Source organism: Archocentrus centrarchus, chromosome 6 (genome assembly GCF_007364275.1).
Source record: "Archocentrus centrarchus isolate MPI-CPG fArcCen1 chromosome 6, fArcCen1, whole genome shotgun sequence".
NCBI lineage: Eukaryota > Metazoa > Chordata > Actinopteri > Cichliformes > Cichlidae > Archocentrus > Archocentrus centrarchus.
In genome coordinates, this window is record NC_044351.1 from 35,341,746 (window position 1) to 35,361,622 (window position 19,877).

Sequence of the window (19,877 nt, forward strand, 5' to 3'; positions counted from 1 at the left end):
TTTCTCTCAGAAACTGTTGTTCACAGCTGGATGTGAATCAGATTCTTTCCTTTGGCTTTAATAAACACCTTTCATGCAGGATCTGATCTGGTAAATAATGCTTGGTTTCTTCTACATATCGCACGGATCAGCTGAGTTTTAGATTTATCGAGGAAATAGCGCCCCCCAGCTTCCACAGTCCCAAACCATCTCCATCAGTTCCCCTTTGGTCAGAACGTGCTGCTTCTCCTTCAGCTGCTTCTTGATCTGAACATCCGTGCTGCTCTTCTGTTCACAGGTTGCTTACTCGCTCCCTCGTGGGGCCTGATGGATTGTGCAGGTCGTTACCAAACAGAACTGATGTTGGTAGATCATAACTTTCCAGTCCAACACACATTTTTTACAGTGTGGCTTCAGGCTAATTTGTCATGCTTAGTAAATTTTCTGACCTGAACATCACATGATGTCATGAATATAAATGTGTTCCTGCAGACTCTGGGTCACCGGCTGTATTGTGGACGACTTGGATATGACTTTCTCCACATGAGGCATGAATGTCAAACCTCTCCAGTCAGCTGCTCCAGGTCTGATAATACTTTTCTCCTTAGCTCCTCACAGAGCAGAGAGCACGAGTGCTCCTGCACCGTGCAGAGAGGGTATTCTCTATTATAGAGCTCTTTTAGCAGATAATTGCCCTGCATAAACCCACACTGCAGAGACAAATTGAACACCTGTTGACATTAGCACAGAGGAGAGTCGGGTGGCTGATTCGGTGTAGCAGAAGTAGCGAGGCCACAGACAGCCTGTCTCTCTGTGGGGGGAGAGCTCACCGTCGCCACCACGACCGCTGCCAATCCACGTCTTCCTGACCCAAATCGGACGCTCCCGCCAGCTGTCGCCGCTCTGCCCAAATTACTTGTTGGCCTATGCGCTGAAAGAGGGTCAGGAGTCACACACAGTGCTGCAAGTCAGTTACCCTCTGCAGAGGGAGGCACGTCAAAGGCACCGTTGAGCATTTTGTGTGGATCTGGAGTTCTTGGAGCTGCTGAAAGAGCAACAAAAGGTTAGCACCAACATCAGCCAGAATATTGACATTTTATTTCTGTGGCAAACACTTCCAGTGCCACAGGGCTGTTCGAAGCCCGAACCTGGCAGCAAACGGAGCTCCCGCCCGCCCCAACGTGTGCATCATCATTTCCTTCACACTTTGCTGTAAAAACATCAGGAATGACAGGAAAAGTCAATATTTCAGCACAGAGCGCTGGAGAAGCCCCTTTTTCAGATCAATGATTATGTAAATCAACGGTGATGTTTTGACAGATTCAGTTCTGCACAGATGTCCCAGGAGCGTTGCTCTTAATCTAACTAATTCATCACGAGGTTTAAGTCAGAAAACAGCCAGTTTGTTCTGCTTCCACCTTCACACCAAACACAGAATTTTTTCTTCCTCGGTTTCTGAGAAGCTCTCCATATCTCTGGCCTGCACGCTCCTTTCTGTGAAAAAGATTGCTTCAAGAAACCTCATCTGCACTGTGGCAGAGTAATATTGTGCATATTTAATACTCATTGTCTTTCTTGCTCCATCACGACGGGTGGCCGTCTTCACTCAGTGTGATTTATAATTCACAGCTTCATTTGTTGTTGCCTTTTGCTTCTCGTTTTCTCATTAAAACTTTTAAAAACACAAGTCTGACAGATAGATTTGTTCCACTTTTCACCAAAGGAGACGGGCGGAGACACAATTATGGATGTAAATGCTCTGCGTTTGTCTGGGTGACACCCAAACAAATCAGCCAGACACGACTTCCGACACAGCGGATGCACATGTGCATAAACGGCTTCTCAAAGTCGTAATGATGCTCTGTGATGTTTGCTGGGTCGTATGTGGCACATGACCCCTTTTTCACCCATGAAAGAAGATGAGAAAAGAAGCGGCTTCTGGAAAAGACCAGAATCTCTCTCCCCTTTATTTCACTCTGTGCCGTCCCACTTCATCCCCCTCTGTTTACCCCCCACCTTCTTTGTTTTATGGATTTTTTGAATCCCTCCTTCTTCCTTTCCCCTTTCTTCTGATATTATTCTCTATCTCACTCTGCACAGCCACATGCTCAGACGTAGATTGTTATACTGGAAGAATGGCTCCTTATACTCTAACCCCATGTTGTAAATCCTCTACAGAAAGTGTGGAGGTATTTCTGAAAGAAGCATGTATTATCTCCAAATTTGGCCCTGCCTGGGCGTCAGGCCAGTGCTACAGTTTCTGCTGTTGTTCTGCAGCAGCTCTTCGCTTTGGTGGGATAGAGGGAAGGAGGTGGGCCGGCAGGAGGGATTAGCACACAAACGCACCGAGTGCAGGATTGGAATAGAGAGAACAGGGTTTCTATTCAAATCAGCATTCTCCAGCATTTGTTTGTGGAATCCGAAGGTGCCTGCAGGAGAATTTTGAGCGGCGCTATCATGGAAACAATGGCAGAGGAATCTTTTGACCAAACACTGTAGTGAAAACACGGATATTTCTGGATTGTTTTTTCATCTAATTGCTGAAATTTGCAGTTGAAACATTTGAAATAATTAAAGCAGACGGCTCGTCACACGTTACTTTAAAACTGGCAGCTCGCTACAGGCTCAGTTGCCTAGGTCAGAGGTCCCCAACCCCCGGGCCGTGGACCGGTACCGGGCCGTGGGACATTTGGTACCGGGCCGCACATAAAGAATAAATAACTTAAATTATTTCCGTTTTACTTATTATCTGCGCCTAAACTATATTTTATTTTGAAAAATGGGCGGATTCGCTCCGTTACTTCCCTCCATGACTTCCTCTTGACGTGTCAAGACGTTTCTGCTCACATGATACGTCACCGCTAAAATTAAACCCAGAAGCTTCAGGCCTGTCTAACGAAATCGGTTGGTTGACCTACATAACGCTTCTTTAAATTTTTGGGTGCTCAACAAGAGTAGAAAAGCGCTATGTAAGAACTAGTCCATTTACCATTTTTATTTATCAACACCGAGGATAGCAGTGAGGTAGACCCAGCCATCAAACTGACTCTCCAGCGCTTGACACCGCGGCTCTGCAGCCACGCTCCATGTGAAATCGGCCGAACCCAGTCAAACCAGAAGCCAGCAAAAATGAGTATCAGAGAAACAAGCTCAGGGGGCTTACACTGATTCAGTGTTATGGTGAGTTGTATTTTTCATGCGCTTTATACAGTAAAAATCCCCTAAGTCGAAGTCGCACAAATCGGGTTTTCGCTCTAGTTGGATGGCATCTGCAGGTCCTGATTTTTCCTAACATTAATTCCAATAAAATCATCACATAAATCCGTCGGATATTCACCTACCTCGGATGAAAAATCTGGTCCCATTGTAATAAATTTCCAGTTAAATGTGATCGCATAAACTGGATGAGTTTAGCTCCTCAGCTCCTGTCCGCCCACTTCCATGCATCGGCTCGTTCGTGCACAACTACACACACACTAACAACGCCTGGAAATTGTTTTAGTGTTTATATCAGTTCATTTCACCGGGGACAATCGTGGCAAGTGTAAGCTACAAACTTGCACTTACGAGTAAAATTTCAGATTATAAAATTTGCAGAAGCAAATTCATAGATGAAGCAGAAGCCATTGCAGCGAAATTCGATAATAGACCCCAAACTGGGCCATTTGAATCCGACTGAGGTGATTTCTACTGTATTTGTTTTTGCGGTGTATCTTTTTTTGAAGGCATGTTTTACCATGGCTCTAACAGCTGACCAGGGAGCGCTGTGGGCAGAGAGCCTGTTATTCATGTTGAGGCGGGATGTTACGAGAACGCTGCTGATAGAGTTGCATACGAATACAAAGTGGATTCCCGTTTTTTATTATTATACGTAGAAAATATCACACTTGGTTATGGTCGTATCATTTATTTTGACGTATTTATTCGCCACACCTTAAAAGCCGGTCCGTGGAAATATTTTCTAACACTAAACCGGTCCGCGGCTCAAAAAAGGTTGGGGACCACTGGCCTAGGTAACACAGTAATGTATTTACTGTCCCCGCCCACATCAATCAACAGGATCCTTTGCTCTCATTGAATTGCATGAGAGTAAAGATCATTTAGGACCCGCCCACTTCACATCACAAGCACATTTTTTTGCTCGTTATCGCTCAAAGTCGCTGGACGAGTCTACGTCTGCTCGTCACTTCCTTTATGCTCCTGCAAAGCTGAAGAGACCATGAATGAAATTTCGAGCTAATGAGCTCAAAGAACTGAAAGCTAAATGCTAAATTAATCTTTACCTGCCAGGTGAAACGTAATGAGGTGAAATATCAACAGTAATAGAAGTGAAAGTATTTTGAATCCTAGCTGATATGTTACCTCTATAAGCAAAGGTCAAAGGTGACGGAAGCATGATGAAAGTAGCAGAAATGCCAGCAGAGTTGGTCTTGACGTCCTCGGGGTCCTACTGACCCCTGGTCCATGAGACCTGGAGGGAAGAATCGTAAGCATGGCTGTATGTAACTGTGGGCTCAAACACTAGTACCTTTAGCATTGGCAGCCACAGTTTAACTACTGTAAGCAGTTCACAGGTAAAAGGTGAACGTGGGTAAAGTCTCAGATCAGTTGAAGGGTAAAAGGAGAAAGCAGTCCTTCTCCCAGCTTCGGTAACATTTTGAACCTTTCAGCCTGTGGTGGCTCTGTGTAGCAGGCTAGTAGGGTTAGCCTTTAAAGGCGGCCTATCATTAAGGCCTTTTTCTGACACCGGGTTTTTTCTCTTTTGGATTCTGAATGATACACAGCATACTGTATACCTGCCTGATAGCTACCAAAACGAGCTTTCAGCTCACTTTCAGGCTGCTTTCTTCTGATTGGCTGTCCCAAAAAGTTTGAATAGCAAGTAGGTGGAGCTTCTGAGCTGGCCTCTCTGTGACATCATACAGAGCCCAGCTGTTTACAGCAGTGTGAAGTCTGAGCTTTTGGCTCACGGGGATTACTTTACATATGCTGACCTCAGTATCTGAAACTGTTTAATATGAGCAGCCATCACTGTAACACTGTGCATTTACAGTTGTGTTAGAAAAAAGTGCACCCTCTTTCATTTTTATCAGAGCATAATAAAAATAATCTAGTTCTCACAAGGTCTTAAAATGATTTAAATAAAACCTCAGATGAATAATGACACATCACACTGTCATTATTTATTTAACAAAAGCAACAGCAGTGTGTGAAAAACTAAGTGATTAATCAGCTTGTGGAATCACCTTCATCAGCAACAACTGTTTGACCCACTCTGCTTCACAGCGTAGCTTCAGCTCAGTCAGGCTGAGGTCTGGACTCTGACGGGGTCATTGCAGCTCCTCGATGCTTTTCTTTTTCAGCCGCTCTGTTGTAGCACGTTGAGTTTGGCTGTGGGACAGACGGCCTCAGGTTTGACTCTGGACTACTTTGGTATTCAGAGGAGTTCATGGTCGACTCAGCGACTGCAGGGTGCACAAACCCAAATCCTCAGCCCTCCTCCACCGTGCTGACAGCCGGTCTGAGGTGTTGGTGCTGATCTGCTGTTTGGTCCGTGCCTTGGTCTCGTCTGTCCAAAGGACTTTGTTGTAGAGGTCTTGTGGTTTGTTCTTTTCAGAAACGAGGCTTTCTCCTGCAGTCCTTCCAAGCACGCCATACTTGTTCATTCTGTTTTTAATTATACTGTCATGAACTTTAAGCTTTAAGATGTTAGCTGTAGAGTCAGTTCGAGCTCTTGCGTAGTTTGCAGTGATCAGCATCCTCTTAATTCCTATGGAAGCAGTAAGGCTGTACTTAATTTTTGTTAAATGAATAATGATTATGCTGTAATACCTTATGTGTTGTTATTTACCTCATTTTAGAACCTGCTGAGGACCTGATGGTTTTATTTATTATCTCCTGATACACAAAACTTAGAATTCCTAAAAACACTGTTATGTTGCATTCATGAAATCGAACATTCGTTACGTGTTTCTTGGACTAGCCCGTCCTGTGTGGACATATTCAGCCGTTTCCACTGTCAGGAAAGTGCAGAATGGTAAAAATAGCAGCATCTGGGTCGGCATCATCAGTGTGTTTCTGTGGTACCTTCTATTCATGCTAATTCCATCAGCCAGGCTCAGTTGCAGCAAGGTTTTAATCTCCTGTTCAGAGGATACAGGTTTTACTGGCAGTAACCTGCAGGTCCTGAAAATATCTCTACCTATTTTGCAGTCCCCACATCCTACACATGTGTGAATTCATGTGTGTGTGTCTCACAAAGGTGTGGCAGTGTGGCGGCAGTGTGGAGGTCCTCCCCTGCTCTCGGATAGCTCACATCGAGCGCGCCCATAAACCCTACACAGAGAACCTGACGGCACACGTGCGTCGCAATGCTCTGAGGGTGGCGGAGGTCTGGATGGACCAGTACAAGAGTCATGTCTACATGGCCTGGAACGTCCCGCTGCAGGTAAACACACCGTGTGTGCGTGTGCGTGTGCGCGTGCGTGTGTGTGCGTGCTTGTTTGTGCTCAGAGGCAGAGTTGCAGTTTTTCTGTCCTTTCTGTATTTTAATATCTACATTAGTGTCTCTGCAGTTAAACAGCCGCCATAAACAGCCAGAAACGCTGATCCAGAGGAGGTCACATAGAAAATCAGTGGCACATTAATGCAAATGCACCTGCAAAGCATCGTGGGAGTGTGAGAACAACCATAGACTGTATATAAAAGATGGTGATAGGCTCCATTGGTTTTTGCACTCCAGGTTTTGAAAACTCAGCATGTTAGTTGGCACCATATTTGTTTTTTGACCATATTTGGGCAAAAGAGTTGAGCGCTAAGTTACCAGGTAATAAAAATCTCAGCACAGAAAGTCAGGACGTTTGTGTTTGGGCGATTTTTTCTTTGTTGTAACGATGCTTCCTGCTAATAAATCTGTTGGAAAGACTGTTTATTCCCCTTGAATGGAGCCACGTTTGTTAGGAAAATCCATCTGTGGGTTGGGCAGCAGAGTTGAGTATGTGGGCTCCGCCCATGAAAACTTCTCTACCAATGCCAAGCCTTAAAAAAATCCTCCCCCATACAGTTGCTATAAAAATGGACCAGAACCATGTTTCTGTGTGAGGCTGTCAGAAGGCTTTTTAATGCCATGACGTGGAACCCGAGGCAGCCTCAAGTGGTCATTAGAGGAACTGCTGTTTTTGGCACTTCCTCAACACCTCAAACAAGTCATTTATGTTTATGCTGTGAACTGACCTACAGCGGCTTTAATTACCAGGTTCAGCTGAACTATCCGGATCAAAATCTCACCAAACGCTCATCATTTTCCTGGGAACATGAAATTTTCCAAATAATTCCCTGATATTGATCCCTTTGCAGGAAGAGACTCGTAATATCAAAGATATGTACACACATTATGCTACATATTACAACATGACCGAGTTTTCAGTCTGTTTCTGGCTTTATCTGTGTCCTCGGGCTTCACTAAGGAACTATGTCGTATATAATTCTGCAGGTTCAGGTCTTTTTGTACAGCTTCATAATATTTTATGTCTCCTCCTCCGTATCTGCTCCTTCCATTAGTTCAGCTTTTACAGTGTCATTTTTTCTCTATCTGCCACGTCTACTCAGACTTGATGAGAAATGTGCATCATACCTGAGTGCTTACACACACCTTATCTAAAGCAGCCCTTCAGTTGATAGTTATTTTCATTATTCATAAGTATGTTGATTAATTCTGTCCACGGTTTCCTGGAGCCCAGCACGAACACAGTGATTTAGCACAGTGATGCTCAAACTTTGAAGACGCAACCTGTTTGTTTTTTAAATTAATAAATCATGAGATTCATTCTTCCTTTTTTCCCACCTATTTATGTCAGTCAGCCAAAGATGGCAGGAAATGCACCTGAAAGCCTTCCTTCAGGTGCATTTCACATCCTGTTTGTGTAGATTGTCCTTTAACATCTGTGTGATTGTGTTTCTGTTTCCACAGGAGGCTAAAACGCCTTCTTTTCTTCACTCAGCGACTCTGTGGCTGCTCTTTAAACATTCCTGTCTGCACCGCTGCTCACTTATTATTTCAGACTCTTGCGTTGCCATTCTAAGTATGCAGCAGTGCTCAAAGGACCTGAGGCCTGAATTCTGCTCTTGTTTTTTCCTTTTATCGAAGATTAGAAAATTCAAGTTCTTTTTTGCATCTATCGTGTAGCTCGAGGTCCCTGAGTGTTCCTAAAATGCTCAGCATGTAAAACTTGGATCTGTTTGTGTTTACTTCCTTTCCCAGAAGTCGGGAATCGACATCGGGGACGTTTCTAAGAGGAAGGCCCTGCGGTCGAGACTCCGGTGCCGACCGTTCAGCTGGTTCCTCTCTAACATCTACCCCGAGCTGCGGTCCTACAGCGACACAGTGGCTTACGGAGTGGTGAGTTCCTCTCATTGACCCTCGTTTTACTCTCCTCATTTGATATCCAGAATTAAGGCTTTGCTAATTAATTAGTTCCTGTGGGTTGCTGCAGAAGCTCCGATCAGAACGTTACATATTCTGTGAACGCTTTATGAAATGGGCAGCCCTGCAGTAGACCTGTTCAGGGTGTTCCTGGCTCAGGCTCCCGTGCAACCCTAAACTGGATAAGCAAAAATCCTGCTCAGTATTCCCTGGGAACTATTTGACTGTTCCTGCCCCACCCTCTCCTAACTTTAGTCACTTCTTGTTTCATTTTGAAATCTTTCACACTGACAGCTTCCCTACCCTTTTCTAATGTTCCCACTGTTCCTTCTTTTTCCTTGTTCTCCCGTGTGTTCCTCATTGAGCTCCTCGTGTCTGACCTTGGGGCTGTTTCAGGGACTTTTCCTTTTGCCTGCTCCTCTCTCTGCCTGCCTTCTTATGCATCATCACAAGATTTGGATTTGCATTCAGTGCTGTTGATACTTTGTTCCATATTTTGGTGGAAAATGAAGACTGAGGCCTGGATGTGAGTTTGTAGAAGTGATGGGGGATTTCTCCCCATGTGGTCTGCCCCTGTGGTGACAAAATGATTAAGATAAGATAAGATAGTGTTTATTTGTCACATGCACAGTTATACACAGTACAATGCACAGTGAAATGTATTTTGTACCTGCAACCATATATACACACACATATAAATAAGAAGAATAAAAAAAAAAAAAAAAAAAAAAAAAAAAAAAAGTAATTCACACTATACTCTATATACTATACACTATACACACTTTTATAAATTATAATATTTACATTGTGCAATAATGGTCCAGTTAGGGCTCAGAGTTGAGCAGACGGATGGCTTGTGGGTAAAAACTCTTCTTCAACCTTTCAGTCTTAGCCCTCAGGCAGCGGTAACGCCGGCCTGATGGGAGCAGGGAGAAGAGAGAGTGTCCGGGGTGGCTGGGCTGTTTTAGGATCTTCATGGCCCTCAGCCTGCACTGCTTGGTGTAAATGTCCTGCAGGTTGGGGAGGGTGGTTCTGATGGTCCGTTCAGCTGAACGAACCACCCTTTTTAGGGCCATGAAGTCCTGCTTGGTGCAGTTTCCCATCCAGGTGGTGATGCTCCCACGCATGATGCTCTCGATGGTGCAGGTGTAAAAGTTCCTGAGCACCTTGAGTGGGAGCTTGAAGTCTCTCAGCCGCCTGAGGAGGTAGAGACGCTGTCTGGCCTTCTTCACAGTGATGTTTATGTGATGAGTCCAGGACAGGTCCTGTGAGATGGTCACTCCCAGGTATTTGAAAGTGTCCACTCTTTCCACCTCAGCACCACTGATGACAAGTGGATGGTAGTCCCTCTGCTGCTTCCTGCTGAAGTCCACGATCAGTTCCTTTGTTTTGCTGACGTTGAGCAGGAGGTGGTTCTCCTGGCACCAGTTCTCCAGGCGGGAGACCTCTCTCCTGTAGGCTGTCTCCTCATTGTGAGAGATTAGTCCCACAACAGCAGTGTCGTCAGCAAACTTGATGATGACGTTGGACTCTGACGTGGCCTCGCAGTCATGGGTGTACAGTGAGTACAGCAGAGGGCTGAGCACACAGCCTTGGGGGGATCCAGTGTTGAGGGTGAGGGAGGATGAGGGAGGATGAGGTGAGGTGACCCACTCGTACCACCTGTGGTCTGCTGGTCAGGAAGCTGTGAACCCACCTGCACAGGGATGGGCCCAGGCCCAGGTCCAGCAGCTTAGAGACCAGCCTGGAGGGAACTATGGTGTTGAATGCTGAGCTGTAATCTACAAACAGCACTCTCACATAGTTCCCCTTACCAGTGTCTATGTGTGAAAGGGTCTTGTGGAGGAGGAAGGATATGGCGTCATCTGTGGATCTGTCTGGCCGGTATGCAAACTGTAGTGGGTCGAGGGTGGTGGGCAGTGAGGAGGTGATGAATGTCTTGATGAGTCTCTCAAAACACTTCATCACCACAGAGGTGAGCGCTATGGGCCTGAAGTCATTGGGGCTGCTGGGGTGTGGTTTCTTTGGGACTATGATGGACTTTTTAAAGCAGGTGGGAATCACACACAGTTTCAGTGAGAGGTTGAATATCAGTGTAAACACAGGTGCCAGCTGGTCAGCGCAGGTCTTAAGGACACGTCCACTAATACCGTCTGGTCCAGCCGCTTTCCTGGTGTTTACACGTCTAAACGCCCTCCTCACGTCGCGCTCCGTCACAGTGAGTGTCTCCGCCCCTCCGGCCGGGAGCGCAGCGGGCTGTCGGCTTCCCGACAGCCCGCTTAACAGATGTGCCTGTCACCTCGACCTGCAGTGTAAAATGCTACAGTGCTTTAATTTTGACCTGATTCTTATGTCACTATTTTTAGAAATGTCTGCACTTCCTGACCCGAAGCAGAATGAACGCTCCCTCGGTTGGAGTCGTATCAGACGCACGTTATTCCATAAACGGTTCTCCACAGCCAAACAGTTTCATCCAAACTTCCTGTAACTTTCCAGCTGCAGAACTTCAACTTTTCTGTAATTGCACACACACCATCTGACACGCGCTTCATTGCTCACTTGAGATCACAGCAGTGAAGTGTGGAGAAGGTGGACTTTTTTCCACCACTTAACTTCTGCGCGTCTGTTCCTCTCATCAGCTGACGGCTGTGGGAGGATTCTGCATAATTGAAAAATGACAGTAATCTGTTGGAAGCAGAATTATCCCTCCACTCCGACTGCTCCCGCTGATAGAGGAAGAACATCACTCATCTGGGACCGATTCCACGTATTAACCCTTTAATGCCTTGGTTGCCCTTTGACCCTTTAAAACTGGATTGTAGCTTTTGTTTAAGACTAGGTTGTTTTAAAAACTTTCACCATATTGTAATATAAGATCTAATCTGGGTTTATGTCTTAACCTGGAGAACCGTGAAGTGGGTGATGTAAAAGAGCCAAACAGGAGCCGATTCTCAGGGAATGAAAACTTCACCTGTAAGGGTTAAAAAAATGCCTATATTAGAAAAAACATATAGAGACAGGCAGAAGATGATGCTGGTAACATAAAGCAGTGACTATTCACAGTGACGTGACTATTTAAGGTTTTCCCAGAATGCACTTTGTCAGGTTTTCTTCAATGAGAACAGATGAGGTGTCCACGCTGCTGCTGCTCGTTCCTGTTACACCTGGTTTGTAGCAGAGCTTAAATGTGTTTTCCAGCCCAGGAAATTTCATGTGAATATTCGTTTGTACTTCTGAAGTATCCTAAAACTACTGTACAAACAAATAGCTCATTCAGGGGGGGGAAGGGGCTATTATTTCCATTCTTTAAAAACAGCTTTAAGCACCTTTTGCAAGTTGGATGCAAAGATTTTTTGCGCTCCTGCCTGTGGTCTAAAAGGCCGGCTCTCAGTTTTATTCACTCTCTGAACAGAGGAGGAAAGATGCGATGTGTTGGTAGATGTGTGGGTGGAGGGGGAGACATTAGCAGCAGCGATCGAATCTGCAGCTCTGAAAGCAGCCTCCGTGTCACCTCTCGTGGTGGTGTTCGATAAACACTTCAATCACAATGTGGGCTGGATGGAGTTATTTGTTAACACCACTGAGCACGTGCGGGGCTCGGCTTTGAGCGTGTCAGGGGAAAGCGTTGCCACAGTGATATGTGAGAGATGTAGATAGGAAGGTTTCGTGTTTGCCAGAAAACAATATTTTGCAGTTGGAGAGAGCGCGACATGTGTTCTGATGTGACAGCCGTCTGTTTACACGCTCATCTCTTATTTAGCATGAAGGAAGAGCTGCAGGAAAACATGGAGCACATGCACTCATTTAGTATGTGATGAAGTCAAATTCATTCAAAAACAGACATTTGAAGCACAACTCAGTGAAAATCATGGATCCAGCAGAGACCTGACAGGACCTGAGAGATCATCTGGACCTTCAGCTGATCCATCTTCTGTTCACAGAAGCCTCATCAGAAATGCTCTCAGTGAAGGGCGGCTGTCAGGAAGCCATTCTTAATTAAGGAAGGGAAACAGGGAGGAAAGGCTGAGGTCTGCCACATTACACAAGAACTGCACTGAACATCAGTGGCAGCAGGTCTGATGGAGGGATGGATCAGTGTGCACGGAGAGGAGGAGAAGTCCAACACTGAGCCGTCTGTGAAACACGGTGGAGGCTCTGTGGCTGCATCTCAGCCAGTGGTGCTGGAGATCTTATCAAAACTGATGAATTATGGGATCACAATCAGTCATGGATCGGCCTCCCAGAGCCCGGACCTTAGCATTACTGATCATCATGACAGAGGAAGGGGACAAAATGCAGAAATATCCAAGGAGTACAGGAAGCTGCAGGAAGGTCACAGCAGATACTGAAGCTCACTAGAATTATACAAACTCTGTTTGTGCCTCATGTGCTGTTTGCACCTATTTCCCATTTTCCTGACAGAACTGTATATCAGACCGCTTTAAATTAACTGAAGTTCTAAAATGGATGGTATGCAGCACAGAGCAGCATAACACAGAAATACTGAAATAAAGCACAAGTACATTAAACTTAGCTTACTTGAGTAAAGCGGCCCTGATGTAATGCCACCTGGATTATATTTTTAAGCAACACAAAGTGGAAACACTTTGAGCAGCCTGGCTTGATGGATGGAAAAAGATGTCAGCCTTTAAAAAACTAAGCAAACCCTCCTGATTCCTTACTGCCCTTGAGCCAAACACTGAATCATCACCAGGTCCAGTGCTCTACCTGTGTGATTGAGTCTGACCTCTGACCTTGTGTGAAATGGGGCAAAAGGAGAAGAAATTCCCTCAGGGGATCAATAACATGTCCAATTATTGCAGTGCTGTAATATGTGTGAAAGCAGCAGAAATATTGTGAAACAGAAAGCTGCACTCGGCCTTCAATAATGGATGAAGAACGAGGCTGAAACCCCCCCGGGCCACGATGTGACTGCAGAGGGGGCACAGAGGTGCCGGGTTACAATAAGTAAACTGAAGCACGGATCTAATCTGTGACCTCGCTCAGTGGCAGCTACTGCAGGCTGGACGAGGCCGCTGTGCTGCAAACGCAGGAGAAAACAGTTCGAAATGAAGGTTTGATTCTGTCATTCATCAGGAACGCCAAATATTTCACCTCTGGGACCCAGGGAGCCTTTTCAGCCCACTTTGAAAAGTAATGCTTGTATTTTTGCTGTTAATGATAAATAAAGCTGGAGCAGAGCCTGAACACACACACACACACACACACACACACACTTCCATTCACATCACCTTAAAGGTCACTGAGGACGGCTTCCACTGAATATTTACTTACTGTCAAAAAACAGATTGTGAGATTCAGAAAGATGAACACAGCTCATCAGCTCGAAGTGAGGCAGCTTTTCTGAATGTGTGTGTCCACACATTCAGAAAATGTGTGTGTGTCCACACATTCAGTGTCTGAATGTGTGGACACACACACATTCAGACACTGCAGAGGCACCAAAGGTTTCCTCTACAGTTACTTTACATAAGAAAATAGGTAGAATGTGAAATGTGCAGCAGAAAATTTAGAGACATGTGCACACAGACACACACATGCACACACACACAGAGCATCCAGAGGCCTGATAAATTACCATACTGTTCAACAATAACAGTAATCTTCTATTTGGTAAATCAGTGAAGCTGTAACCTAATTGGCTGCTTTTCTCTACTTTGATCACTTTTATCCTGAAGGTAAAACTATAGACTGTATATAAAAGATGGCCATGTTGACACCACCCACTGGTTTTGGACTTGGTGAATGTTCTAAAAATGAGATTTGGAAACCTGAATGTTTGCATTTTTGCTGCCATCTTGTTAATTTTTTGAGGAGGATAAATAAGACGATAAATACACAGAGAACAGAAAACGGGGGGGGGGGGGGCAGGAGGTAGAAACACAGCAAGATACCAGGACACGTGAGAAAACTAACCTGCAACATGGAAGAGAAGCCAAAAAATAAATAATACTGACAGAAGGCAGCTATAAAAACAGGGGCAGAAGGTGAAATGTAACAGGGAACTGGACACATAAAGGAGGAGAACAATAATAAATACATTTTTCCACATTTTTCCTGCCCTGTCCTGCCTTTTGTTAGCTCTGTCAAATAAAGCTGAGTTTATTTTTTACCTCTGTCTGGCGTATCCTGCGTTGGGGTCCTCCTTCCTGCCTGCCACACAGCCCATCCATGACAGCTTTTTAAAAACCATCTTTTTCCTCACTTCTTCTCCCTGCTGTCTCTGCAGCCTGCTGGTGTTACGAGTAAGAGGGAAACTAGGCCAGCCAATCAGCTGTGCTGAGTAATGCATGTGTCAGTGCATCAGTCAGAGCAAGCATGGATTCTTTCAATGACTCGTGTGACTTCATGTCACAGCCTGAGGGATTTTTATTATCTGTACATGAACAACTCTTCACCTGCAGAAACTTTGTGTTGAACTCATTTGTGAAGTATTAAGTAGAACTTAAAATCGTGCTTTCATCTTCCTCGTTAAAAGACATTGGAGTAAAAGAGTGGATGGGCTGATACATAAGGAAGGTAAAGGGTTAAAGTTTAGGCTGCATCATTCTTCTACCTCCAAACGTTCAGTTTTCATGATCCAACATGAACCACTGCAGAGGGAAAGCATCACTGTATGAACAAGGCTGATTTTTTTCTTTTAAATAATTTGGTGGTCACACTTTGGATCCAGCTTTTTCCAACTATGATATTCCAGTGCATTGGTTTTAGGGATCGGCTAATATTGATTACAGGTGTGGAATTAATGCACTGTATTCCTCACTGTGAGGAAGAGACTGGAACTGGCTGTTCCAGCTTTGAAAAATAAAATGTAACAAATAAGAATATTACAGAAGAATATAGATTTACTGAACGGGTGTTTATTGGTAATCAGTTATAAAATAGAATAGAATAGAATGCCTTTATTGTCATTATACAGGATGTACAATGAGATTGGAGGGCCACTCCTGTTCAGTGCCATGTAACAGAAAATCAAACTCTCTAAAATAAAAATATTATAAAAATATTATCTCGTATGATCGATATAATCAAGAGATATACAGAAATAAACAATGTGTAAAATATACAAAAAATAGAATGTATAAAAATATATACATACATTGGTGCATCTGTACATTGTAAGAAAAGTAAATATGTGTATACATATAATAATGAAGATGATGAATATTGCACTTGGTGAATGAATATTGCACTAGTGAATGAATACTGGATATTACACAATATAGGAATGTCAGATATTGTTCAGTATGAATAATATAATATTGCACAGTTACAGTGGGTGAGTGTGTGAGTTCAGGGTGGTGATTGCTCTGGCGAAGAAACTGTTCTTGAGTCTGTTTGTTCTGGCTTTATAGTCTGATTATTCATCTAGTTTAGTTGAGTGAGTCTCAGTACGAATCTTTACTGCAGTTGTTTATGACCCTTTCATTGTGAGTCCACCTTCACACACACTAGGTTAACACCAACACTTTGATACACAAGTGTGTTAACAGCTTCCTGACATGAGCCTGAGCAGCGCCTCCAGTCTCAGTGTCTGACTGCATGGCTCTGAACGGGCGGCTGCTTGGCTGGTGATTTTTTTCTGACCACATAGGTTCATACAGACTTTACATTACAGGATACCAACTGCACCCCGAGCGACACACTTCACACAGAGCAGGACTGACCAGAGTAATCGCTGCTGAAGAAGCTTCGTCATCTGAGCTTTCCCGTCACGTCAGCTCACTTTAAAACTGTTTGCGGTCAAGTCAAAAACTGCTGCAAGCATTCAAAGAACAGCGGTTAGTGTAGCAATCTGAAATCCCTGTTAGCTTCCTCTGTGCTGTGTTAGCTCTTCTACTGGATTCAGATAGACTCAACCCTCTGACGTCGCAGTCATCACAGGTGCTGACCCTGCCCTGACCTCACCCTGCTGCAGAAAGGGAAAATGGACTGTGCAAAATAGTTTTTCTGTGCATGTTTGTGTGATTGATTCTTTTCTTTATTATAAGTAAAGGTCAGAGGTCAAATTTTCTGAAAATAGTGTGAATGCGATAACTCAAGAATGATGGATGATCAAATTCACACCACATCACTGTTCAAGCCAGACCCATCAAACGTCACACAGTCGTTCACTGATTTTACTGTAGCCCCCCCAACGCCCCCTCCCTGTTACAAATCCTAAACAGCCGAGCGTTAGCAGCCGCTCACCGATGCTCCTGTTTATAATTGTACTCATTATGTTAGTTGCTAAGCTCCAAAAACCAGGCATGAAGCAGAGTAGGCAGCAAATACACACCTTCATGTACTTCCCTTCTAAATGCCGAAGGAGCAAGGACAACCTGAAGGATTGATTTTCCAGTAATATTCTTGCATATTTTGCACAATTAGTTGCTAATCTTTAGTGGAATGTAGCCAAGCTGAAGGAGTAACCTGTGATCCAAAAAGTAAAGATGCTCTTTCTGTTTGAAATATGACTCTGCAGCTGCCAACAAAGGTGAAGGTTAGTGTAAAGTGTTTGCATAACTCTCCTGGCAAGCAGTAATTAGCCCGCAGTGGTTCCATTTGTCTTCACTTCAGCCACGCAGCTAGAGCTATGCAGTGCACCGCTCTGTCATAATGGAGTAATTAATAATGTAGAGACAGAGAGAGAGCCAGATACAGAGGGAGGAGGAGACACTCGTCTTTGATTTATGTGAAATATGGAAGATGACGTATCCATAAGGAAAACCAGATACATGCAGGATCCAAGAAATATTTAAACACTGCGTCGTCTTTTTTTAAAGGTTTTATCTTTGTGGTTGTGGTGAAAGAACCAACACCCCCCCCCCCCCCCCCCCACTCTTTTAGCCTGTTTCTTCAGTATTTTCAGTATATAGAAATTGTAAACTATAAATTCAAAGTTAATTTATTAGGAGAACTATTGATTTTTAATGTTCCTTAAATGTCGTGATCACAAATAGAATTCCAGGCGTCTTCCATCCAGCAAACTTTCATGGATGGATCACCAGATGTTATAAAGATAATGGTAGGCTGATTTTAAGGAAAGAGCCTGCTGTGTATTTGTAGAAGGTTTTCCCGTATATTACCACGATACAGTTACAACCCACATGAGATGATGGCTGGTGTCCTGGAGGATCTCCTCCCAGATCTGGACTGGTGCACTGCTGAACTCCGGGACAGTCTGAGTAGCGTAGGGTCTGACAGTGGGTCCAAGGACTTCCTCCTGATGCCTGATGGCAGTCAGGGTGCCGCTGCCTCACCTGCAGAGGTCTGTGTCCCCCCAGATCCTCCAGGACACCATCCATCGTCTCATTAGGAGCCCCGGTGTTGTCAGGCATGCATACAAGCACGTGGGGGCCACACAAAGTACTGAGCACCATTTTGAGTTGCTGCAATTAAATTTCAGCAACTAACCTACAGCCTAAAAGGCTGATGGGGTCACCCCACCAGGCAGGCAGCCAATGAGACCTCTGATGTTCAAATTGATACTATAGATGCACCTACTAACAATCTTACACAAGTTCAAGTCTCAGTGACCCTGACCTCAAGGTAAAGGTCAAAATCTTGTGGGCGCCTGGGTGGCTTAGTGGTTAAGCTGGCAACCACATGCACACGCCGCGTTGCGGTGCGGGCGGCGCGGGTTCGCGTCGCGTCCCGGCGCCGATTTGCCCGCGTGTCTTCCCCTGGATCTTTCCCCCATTTCCTGTCTCTCTCCACTGTCACGAAAAGCTGCTGTGGCCAAAAATGGAAAAAAAAAGAAAAAAGGTCAAAATCTTGTGAACGCGATGAATTGAGAAAGATGTCACCTAGGATATTCAGACTGATGTCATATGTGTGCCATAAATCTATGCTTACCATAAAAATGCCAATAAGAGAAAGAAACCGTATTCTCAGTGGTTTATGTTTATTATAATTTTAGCATTTCTTATTCCTGGTTCATACTTTTGCTTTTGAATTGATAAAGTCACTGAGGCTCATATGCACCCATTAATATCTACTGAGACCTGTAATTATGTGTTATGGAGCTGGTAACAGTATAGGAACAGTATAGGACTGCAGGTTGATCATTCTCGCTATACGATGTGATCCATTCGCTCCTAACAGGCGACCCGTCCATACGAGCAGAGACCCAGCAGGATTTGATTTTCCCTCTGAGGTCTGATGTGTGTTTGAGCGGCGTATACTTGGAGACAGTTCTGCTGTGTTAGCTGTCTACCAAAACATTTTCAAGTTACATTTATAATGGATTTAAAGTGCCGGCTCTCACGTTTAATTTGAGGGTATTAACATCCCATTAAAATGAAGGGTTAAGGAATTGCAGCTCTCTTACATGCAGTCGCTCCTTTTCCAAAAGGTCAAAGGTCAAAGGATCAAAACTGACCCAGGAGCACTTTCATGGGGGGAGGCAGTCCTTTATCATTTATATTAGAAAAATTAAATATTAAAAACATTAAAATGTGTTTTTTTATGGAGGCTTAATGACTTTTGTAAAGAAATTTACCAAAAAGAGTTTTTACCTTTGTGTGTGCGCGTCTGTGTGTGTGCGTCTGTGTGTGTGTGTGCGTCTGTGTGTTTTTTCGTCTGTGTGTGTGTGTGTGTGTGCGTCTGTGTGTGTGTGTGTAGTCTGAATATGATGTAAAACGTGCTTTTTCTGACCTTCAGTGTCTGTGTTTCAGCTGAAGAACAGCCTGAGAGACGACCTGTGTCTGGATCAGGGTCCTGACACTGACAACGTCCCCATCATGTACCTGTGTCATGGTCTGACACCTCAGGTCAGTGGGTTTCCATTCTGCTCTCATCTTTTCAAATGTGCTGATGAACGCTGTCCTCAGGGAGGCTGTGAGGAGCAGATAATTGGAGTCGTCTGTAGTCTTTACAGTGGCTTGTAAAAGTATTCATACCCCTTGAACTTTTCCATATTTTCTCACATTACAACCACAAACATAAATATATTTCACTGGAATTTAATGTGAAAGACCAACACAAAGTGGTTACAATTGTGAAAAGAAAATTATACATGATTCAAAACATTTTTTACAAATAAAAAACTGAAAAGTGCGGTGTGTAAAAGTACCAGTTGCATTCAGAAGTTGCCTGATGACTGCTAATGAGTAAAAAGAGTCCACCTGTGTGTAATCTAATCTCAGTACAAATACAGCTGCTCTGTGACAGCCTCAGAGGTTGGTTAAGAGAATATTGGGGAGTAAACAGCATCATGAAGTCCAAAGAACACAGCAGACAGGTCAGGAAGAAGGTTGTGGAGAAGTTTAAAGCAGGCTTAGGCTATAAAAAGATTTCCCAAGCTTTGAACATCTCACGGAGCACTGTTCAATCCATTATCTGGAAATAGAAAGAGTATGGCACAACTGTAAACCTACCAAGACAAGGCCGTCCACCTAAACCTACAGGCCCAACAAGGAGAGCACTGATCAGAGATGCAGCCAAGAGGCCCACGGTGACTCTGGACCAAATG

At 44.3% G+C, this 19,877-nt stretch overlaps 1 protein-coding gene across 2 annotated transcripts in view; it reads left to right on the forward strand.

Annotated features, from left to right (window-relative positions):
• Positions 1 to 19,877, forward strand: part of LOC115782318 (polypeptide N-acetylgalactosaminyltransferase 18-like) — a 213,830-nt gene that overhangs the window by 167,916 nt on the left and 26,037 nt on the right. For both annotated transcript variants that reach the window (XM_030732430.1, XM_030732431.1), the window contains exons 7-9: positions 6,242 to 6,427; positions 8,240 to 8,377; positions 19,081 to 19,176. In XM_030732430.1, the coding sequence (XP_030588290.1) occupies positions 6,242 to 6,427; positions 8,240 to 8,377; positions 19,081 to 19,176 (420 nt within the window). The remainder of the gene's footprint in view (positions 1 to 6,241; positions 6,428 to 8,239; positions 8,378 to 19,080; positions 19,177 to 19,877) is intronic.